The 8,603-nt window shown below is 41.8% G+C and overlaps 1 protein-coding gene across 2 annotated transcripts; it reads left to right on the forward strand.

The window, feature by feature from the left end:
• Positions 1-234: 234 nt before the first annotated feature.
• Positions 235-8,259, forward strand: LOC135502374 (cytadherence high molecular weight protein 2-like). 2 transcript variants are annotated; one of them, XM_064795161.1, is made up of 8 exons: positions 235-311; positions 1,485-1,601; positions 1,782-1,900; positions 2,259-2,421; positions 3,038-3,608; positions 4,042-4,092; positions 4,943-5,038; positions 5,418-8,259. In XM_064795161.1, the coding sequence occupies exons 2-8, from the start codon at positions 1,494-1,496 to the stop codon at positions 6,149-6,151; spliced, it is 1,842 nt and encodes a 613-aa protein (XP_064651231.1). In that variant the 5' UTR covers positions 235-311; positions 1,485-1,493; the 3' UTR covers positions 6,152-8,259. The 2 variants fall into 2 exon arrangements, with proteins under 2 accessions (XP_064651231.1, XP_064651232.1); XM_064795162.1 differs by having other exon boundaries at positions 242-324.
• Positions 8,260-8,603: the final 344 nt, after the last annotated feature.

Consider the following 8,603-nt stretch of genomic DNA (forward strand, 5'->3'; position numbering starts at 1 on the left):
TCCCCCATCCGTACAGACGTCCGATCATAGCATACCCGACCGTGCGCAGTGACCCCTACATCCTGCCACTGATGGTGAATATTCTATAACGAGTGAAGGGTCTAACGAGTGAAGGGTCTAACAAGCTCGTGAGCTACAGCTTCTCCACCTATCGTTACAAAATCAAATCAAGTTATTCGTTACCGCGTTCTGATTGGATGTTAAAAATACACCCTGGGAATCCCAACTTTATCCGGAAGCACTTTTTGGAGCCCACTTTTTTAATTCTCTGTAAATCAGTGCTTTTTGTGGGTAATCTGGAGCAAGGAAAGGTTCGTTATCGAGGTCTGTTTAAAGTTAAAGAAGTAGCGAAAACATTTATCGTCGAAAAATTTAAAATTGGGTCTCAATTGGTCAGTTTTGGGTCTTGTGTAGCCAATACTTTCATTGTTAATGTTTATAATATTCAATATTGGGCCATTGTTGGCCTGGTCTGGTCTGGTCTGAATTGTAGGTTACATTACCACACTGTAAATCTATATAATGGCATTATTTAAGACAGGAACTTTTTCCTAACAACTCGCTCGAACCTAATATTTGCAGGGCAGGAAGACCTCACCCACATCATAAATCCATAGATAGAAGGTTTGAGTTTGACAGTTTTGAGTCGTAGCCATGATAATTTCAGTCTGAAATCATTGACTTCAGTTCAACGACTTAGGGGTTGTTTTTGTCTCTGATTCATCCGTCCCCAACATTTAAGGGCTTACTAACTGGTTAAATGGATCCATCAATCCACGCTGGTGAACATATCATATCAGGCTCAAAGTTCAGGCATTAGAATGGTCTGCAGAAACTAAGGAACTACTATAGCAAGTATAGATCAATACTTGTAACTACTGATTGCACAGATACTTTCAAAGTTAGCTGCCCTGTTGGGCAGTGACACCATGCATTGCTTTCTAAAAGTTATTAGTCTATTAGTGATGCAGAGTCTTCAGCGACTTGGCACCCGGGCACAACACTCGTTTCATTAGTGATGCAGAGTCTTCAGCGACTTGGCACCCGGGCACAACACTTGTTTCATTAGTGATGCAGAGTCTTCAGCGACTTGGCACCCGGGCACAACACTCGTTTCATTAGTGATGCAGAGTCTTCAGCGACTTGGCACCCGGGCACAACACTTGTTTCATTAGTGATGCAGAGTCTTCAGCGACTTGGCACCCGGGCACAACACTCGTTTCATTAGTGATGCAGAGTCTTCAGCGACTTGGCACCCGGGCACAACACTCGTTTCATTAGTGATGCAGAGTCTTCAGCGACTTGGCACCCGGGCACAACACTCGTTTCATTAGTGATGCAGAGTCTTCAGCGACTTGGCACCCGGGCACAACACTCGTTTCATTAGTGATGCAGAGTCTTCAGCGACTTGGCACCCGGGCACAACACTCGTTTCATTTAATTCAGGCATGCACTGCCATTATAATCTTTTATCTTTTATTCAGTGAGTAAAGATGCCTATCACATCAGAGCGTGAGGTGCGAGGAGAGTCGGAGGATGACAAGGAGAAGGTTCACAAACAGTTTGAAACCTACAACAAGAAGTTCAATAGAGTTCAAAAGGTAGATGGGACAGTTCACAATGTGCTTGCTTTTATAACATAATAGGACATGCGTCATTGCAGTTGGTATCAAAATGATATCTGTGAGACAGGAACAACCAAAGTGTGAAGAATTCTCTTCTTTTGTTGTATAAGAGACAGAAAGAGTTTTCATGTAAATTTTGTATCCAATTATTTACAGAAATATACCGATTTCATGGAATTCCGGTCGTTTAAACACATATCATGCGATATCCCATGTCTTGGTAACATCAAGAGAGATGATAGGTTGGCTGTATTTGATAAACAATCTACTGATGGGTGAGTCTCGAGAACACAACGCAAGCTAGATGTCAAAACATCAGTAATTAACCTTGTCATGTTCGCCTGATGAAAACATTTTGTCAGAGACTGAGTTCTGCCATGAACTGCCTTGCCTGGGAAAGATCAAGAGGGGGAGAGGTTGGCAACAAAGCAAACACTTTTACCAAGGAACCGTGTAGGTCCACATGAAGCCTGGCTTCCAGGTAGTTACCCCTGCTCTGTAGGCGTTAGTGTTAACACGCCACACACACCACTGACATCTTTAACGTTGTGTATATTTTGTGGTAAAAAGAGTTGTCTAATGAATCCTCTAGAGTAGACAGTCAGGGTGGTATAGATATATTTATACTTTCAGTACTGGCTGCCTGACGTTCCATCAATTCCAAAAGGCAGTGAACATGCTCGCAGACTTAGAGGTTCAATATCGTTCAAAACTGAATGAGTCAAATCAGGCCCCTGCTAGAGAGGACATCAAGATGCAAGTGCGTGAAGAAATCCTGCAACTTAATCCAAATAACGTAAGTTGTTATATGTATAAATGAAAATACTGTGTTCTGGTAGGTTAAAAGACAACATTGGTTGAACTGATGCTGCAAGACATGGTGAGATAACAGCGGGGGGGGGGGGGCTTTGAATTCATTACCGTAAATGATTCTTGGGTATAAGATTCATCTCCATTCCTGTTACTGCCAAAGATGAAATATCTAATCAAGTTGAGCCCTTGTCCCAAGCCAAAGTGTCTTCATGGTCCTAGTATCAATTTAATGCTGCCTGCTGAAACACTTAACCCTTTAGGCACCGTACCTCCAAAACCAGCCGGCTTCTCCTGTTCCATCTAAAAACTAGGCTAGGAACAAGTAAGACTGTCTTTGGTGTTTCCTTTGGTCCTCCTAGGAACACATTGCAAGTTGATTTTGTATATTGGTATATTGATATTGTATATTTGTATATGGTCCTGAAATTATTTCGCAAATTTCGCAATGAAAATTTTTGTGGTCGAGGTCAGCCATGCATACCCAGAAGTAAGACTCATTAATTTGCGTTTAAATAGCTGGGAATCTGGTTAGTTATGTGTTATGGCAGCACTATGGATCTTTATCTATATACTGAAATTAGCCTCCATTATGTTTTTAGGTTCGTCAGTGGTTTAAGTCTATGCTGAACTTAATCGTTGACAACGAGCCCTCCATCAGCAGGGTGGCATCTGGTACGGGAAACACCCTGAAGATGATTGGGAAAACCTCTGTGGAGATGCTGGGCCATGTTGGCACTGCAGTGACCTGGATCGGACCAGCCGTCAAGCTGCTTGAGATAATCTGGAGGCGGATCACAGCCCTTGATGAGATAACCGATGACTTGGTCAAGTTTGTTGATACGTTGTCATATTTGACAGAAACTATTGAGTTTATTGACGAGTCATCCCTCTACAAAACAAACATGATGAAGAATCGCATAAAAGGGTTAGAGAAAATGTTGAAAACGGCAGAAGCTCTTTTCAACGATGTTGAAGAGAACGGAAACAATAAAGTGAAGAAGTTTTTCTCCGCAAAGGAGAATCAGAAACGACTTCAAGATATGGAAGAGGATTTGACCAAATGGATCAGTCAGACTTACTTTATCCAGCTCGCTGAGAACCAGGAGCTGACTATTGAGCTTCAGAGCCAACAACAAGTCATGCAGAAGGATTTGACTGAGTTTATCTCAGGTATTGATGATTCCTCAGATCTTGGAACAAACCTTTGGGGCCCAGGGGCTCAAGTGGGTCTCCTGTCATATGCAAGTTTAAGGCTGGTTGGAAAAAAATTTGGCATCCTGAGGAAATTACCTCCTATTTAAAGGGGTACGCCATTGGTAATTACTTGTGGTCCAGTTAAATAGAAATCCACTCATACACAATGCCGTAGTGCAGTTATTGTGAATACAAATTTGTTTAAACTTGGTATTCATAGTATTTGTCAGTCTACATAACGGCAATGTTGACATTTCTATTTAGTACGTTTTTCTGCAATTGGACATTTTTAAATTCAATTACAAATTCAAAAGTTTTAACAAACCGCGTAGGCATTTAAGTATGTAATTTTTTATTTATAAGTTTTTGGTTCAATTTAATATGCTCAAAGTTCATTTCTCTTTTTCAGAGAATCGTTCCCGCTGGAAGGAGCTTAAAAAAGTATTATCTTTGAGTGCCAGTAGGTATCGTTTGTTCATGACTGTTGGGTTAGGACTGTTCTTTCAGAGTGAATGTTCAATGGATGTCATGATGCCCGACACATTGTTATTTTAAAATTTCGATTCTGACAGGGATTCGGTGGAAGGATTCTGATAGGGATTGAGTGGAAGTGGGTTTTTAAGTCTACACGCCATCTGTGGCATAAGTAATGGCCACTGCCAGTCCTAAATCGTGTTACTTCACCTTAAAGATGGACTATAGTCAGTAGGCAGTGAGTCGAATAAGTGGTCTGCAGGTGACTGATCTGCACATTTAGGTGACAGGATCTGGTTGGATTTGATGATAACATGTTTCTTTAATAAGAGTGAACAGTGCTGAGTGGGATTTCACACAACCACTGATTCGGCCGACATTTTACATTTTCTTGGGCATTGAAAATGAACCTTCTCATTTCCTGTTCATAAGTCTGGCACTGATGAGTCAGCCGAGATATGGCCTGATGAACACGCGGACAATATGGCCTGATGAACACGCGGACAATATGGCCTGATGAACACGCGGACAATATGGCCTGATGAACACGCGGACAATATGGCCTGATGAACACGCGGACAATATGGCCTGATGAACACGCGGACAATATGGCCTGATGAACACGCGGACAATATGGCCTGATGAACACGCGGACAATATGGCCTGTTATAGTGTTTCATTCCGAAACTCACGTATTGGTGACTTTTCATGTTGGCTCTGTGCCACAAATGTTTCCCTCCGTCATTTTAATACTGGTAGTTATGATATCATTGCCTCAATATAAATGATTAGTTTTTAACAGTTGTTTATAATTGTATAGTAAATTGTATTTTCAGTGGTTGAAACCAACCAGGAAAACCATGATAGTGCTGGTGATGGAGACTGTCGTGATTCTAATGTCTGTGCTGTACCTCCTCGTGTTGAAATGGCCCGTAAGTACATTTCAAGCTGCAGATCATCATCAATCAAATCACTGCTTGGCAAGCAATGTGAAAGAAGTACTGTCGCTCCTTGTTTAAAGCACCAAACAAATGCACGTCTCCTTTAGTGGATCCTTCCTTCTAAGGCCTGCAGAGAATCAATGGAACGAACCTCACCATCTCAAACCAAACTTCACATCATCAGAGAAACCAGCTGTTGCTTGGGCCTAGGAGGTCGTATCACCATTTTGAATACGATTCTTTATACAATCTATATAGAATTTTTAACAGAGACCTTTTGCTGTATAAACATTTACTGAATATTCGTCTCATATTTTGCCTGGAATTTGTCCTCAGAAGAAGTGCTTATTTTGGCCATGTGTATTTTCAGAAGCGAGCCATACTGCTGCAACAGGGAAAGATGACAACCTTCATGTCTCAATTTCTGCTGCTCTCCCTCTTGAGTTGCAAAAGTCCAACTCAGACTTCCTCATCTACCACGACTATGAGGACCAAGAGAAGGCCAAGGCACTTCGTGACAAGTTGACCAAGGAAATGAGAAAGTTCCGCTTGGAGGATGGCACCATTGAGGTAGTGAGAGTTCACATCCTTGATGACTTTCATTCATATGGTGTTCCACAGGCGAGGCTAGAAGCTGCACTGCAATTAGCATCCGTGAAATTACTCCTAGTTACAAGTCATTTCCCCAAATTGAAAAACCTGGGAGCACATCCCCTTGAAATCTTTAAAATTCTTCAAGATAGTCGGACTGGGGAGGTGTTTGCTTTGAGAGATGATGCTGACTACAAGTCATATCTGCCAGACTTGGACTTTTACGTTCAGGGTCTAATGCAAGGATGTTCTTATGATCCAAATAGCGAAGACTTTGTTAGTAAGATGACGGACCTCTTCAGGAGGCATCTGATGTCTCGTGTGAGTCGGGATAAGAAGTTGGATGAGGAGCGTTCGCTAGCTTTAGGAAAGGAGGAACAAGTACACAAGTCTAAGGAAGAGGGGTTGAAGGAAGTTGAGAAGAAGAGAGATGAGATCGAGAAGAAGTTAGAAGATCCAAACATCTCTGAACAAGAAACGGAGCAGTTGTTGGAGGAATTGAACAATTTGTAGTAAGGCAGTTAGCTCCAGGTTTTGTCCTCCCTCAGAGAGAGAGCATACAGTCAACTTAACAGGCATGTGGTTTCAGGGGGCATGATGAGCAAGAGCATACAGTCAACTTAACAGGCATGTGGTTTCAGGGGGCATGATGAGCAAGAGCATACACTCAACTTAACAGGCATGTGGTTTCAGGGGGCATGATGAGCAAGAGCATACAGTCAACTTAACAGGCATGTGGTTTCAGGGGGCATGAGGAGCAAGAGCATACAGTCAACTTAACAGGCATGTGGTTTCAGGGGGCATGAGGAGCAAGAGCATACAGTCAACTTAACAGGCATGTGGTTTCAGGGGGCATGAGGAGCAAGAGCATACAGTCAACTTAACAGGCATGTGGTTTCAGGGGGCATGATGAGCAAGAGCATACAGTCAACTTAACAGGCATGTGGTTTCAGGGGGCATGAGGAGCAAGAGCATACAGTCAACTTAACAGGCATGTGGTTTCAGGGGGTATGAGGAGCAAGCGTGTGGTTTCAGGGGGCATGAGGAGCAAGCCACCAAGGCCATTTTGGTGGCAACATAGCCTGCTCACTGATCTCTTAGAAAGGATTTTAAGACTTCAAAGAGTTTATGTTACCTGCCACATGATATGTTAAGAGTACCGATACTCGGCATGACTTGAGTGAGATATCATTGGTTTACAGTCCACTAGACTAAGTAACATATGGTTGATATGCCACATGATATGTTAAGAGTACTGATACTCGGCGTAACTTGAGTGAGATATTATTGGTTCACAGTCCACTAGACTAAGTAACATATGGTCGATATGCCACATGATATGTTAAGAGTACTGATACTCGGCATGACTTGAGTGAGATATCATTGGTTTACAGTCCACTAGACTAAGTAACATATGGTCGATATGCCACATGATATGTTAAGAGTACCGATACTCGGCATGAATTGAGTGAGATATCATTGGTTTACAGTCCACTAGACTAAGTAACATATGGTTGATATGCCACATGCCAATTGACCATGTGTAGCTAACACATCTGAGAGATATTTCAACACACCAGAAACAAATGCATGTCTGGTGGCGGTGCGCCCGGTGCTACGATAGCTTCAGGCTGTGATTATTGTATTCTTTGTTCTCATGTGAGTTGTAGTTGTCTTTGTAAATTGACAATAATAGCTATAGACCGATATGGTTCAAATGTGTTCAGTGCTGCCAAGCCGAGTAGTCTCATGGCCCTATTGTAGCTGAATGTTTCAACATTGAACAGTATGTGCTTCCGGCTGTATATACATGTCATCAAGTATGGATTAAAACATTGAATCTACGTTTGAAGTGATTAGGTAATTTATAAAAAACGCAGCCTTTCATATGTGACTTTGAATAATCATTGTTATCAATAAATTGTATGAATCCAGGTAACAGTAGCAATCCAAAGTAACTGTGTCTGAACAACTAAAGGGTTATGCTGTAGAAGTGATCTGATACACAATGCCTAATGCTGCTCCCATGAATACCTAATGCTGCTCCCATGAATGCCTAATGCTGCTCCCATGAATGCCTAATGCTGCTCCCATGAATATATTCTGAGTACAATGTATTTGTATATCTGTCCATTCAAGAGCTTTGTTGAAATTCATACGGTATTCAGTGCTAATTTTTACAATCTGAAAGTTTCAAAATTTTAAATCTTAAAAAATTGTTGTGGGCGAATAATATATGTGACCCTTCACAGCAAAAGGAGGCGCTTGTCGCACAGAAGATGAGCCTAAATGACACCAGGAGATAATGGAAGAAATTGATGTGCTCATAAGGCAGACAATAGTGAAATGAACAAACAGTCGGTCTCAACCTGCCAAGCTCAGAGCGACACGCCCCTGGTTTCCATGTGACAGGTCTCACATTACAAATGAGATGTTAAGATGTGGTTACACCTGGGTTGATAATGTTGTAGTGTAGCATCGATGACAGGTCTTTCATCTTGCCCAAATAGTAAGCAAAATGAAAATAGTAAAACTATGACCCACTCTTTGCTGTTTGTAAATCAAGTTGTTTATATATTTGATATTCTTCACTGAAAGTGAATAAAATAAAGTGTTGCAGACATAGTCTTTCATCAGTTCATCAATTAACAAAGTGTCTCATCGTTAGGGATCATCATGGAATATATTGAAGCTGACTCGGCATTCCTCACGTGATATAGAGGCGAGTCACCATCGTTAGGGATCATCATGGAATATATTGAAGCTGACTCGGCATTCCTCACGTGATATAGAGGCGAGTCACCATCGTTAGGGATCATCATGGAATATATTGAAGCTGACTCGGCATTCCTCACGTGATATAGAGGCGAGTCACAGGTTCATTCCTGATAAGACTCATTCCTCACGTGATATAGAGGCGAGTCACAGGTTCATTCCTGATAAGACTCATTCCTCACTTGATATA

This window comes from Lineus longissimus, chromosome 18, assembly GCF_910592395.1.
Source record: "Lineus longissimus chromosome 18, tnLinLong1.2, whole genome shotgun sequence".
NCBI lineage: Eukaryota > Metazoa > Nemertea > Pilidiophora > Heteronemertea > Lineidae > Lineus > Lineus longissimus.

Coding starts and splice junctions, on each gene's coding strand:
- LOC135502374 (XM_064795161.1), top strand. CDS start 1,494: ATGCCTATCACATCAGAGCGTGAGGTGCGAGGAGAGTCGGAGGATGAC. Junction 2,422..3,037: donor TGCAACTTAATCCAAATAAC/GTAAGTTGTTAT, acceptor TTATGTTTTTAG/GTTCGTCAGTGGTTTAAGTC. Junction 5,039..5,417: donor TCCTCGTGTTGAAATGGCCC/GTAAGTACATTT, acceptor GTGTATTTTCAG/AAGCGAGCCATACTGCTGCA.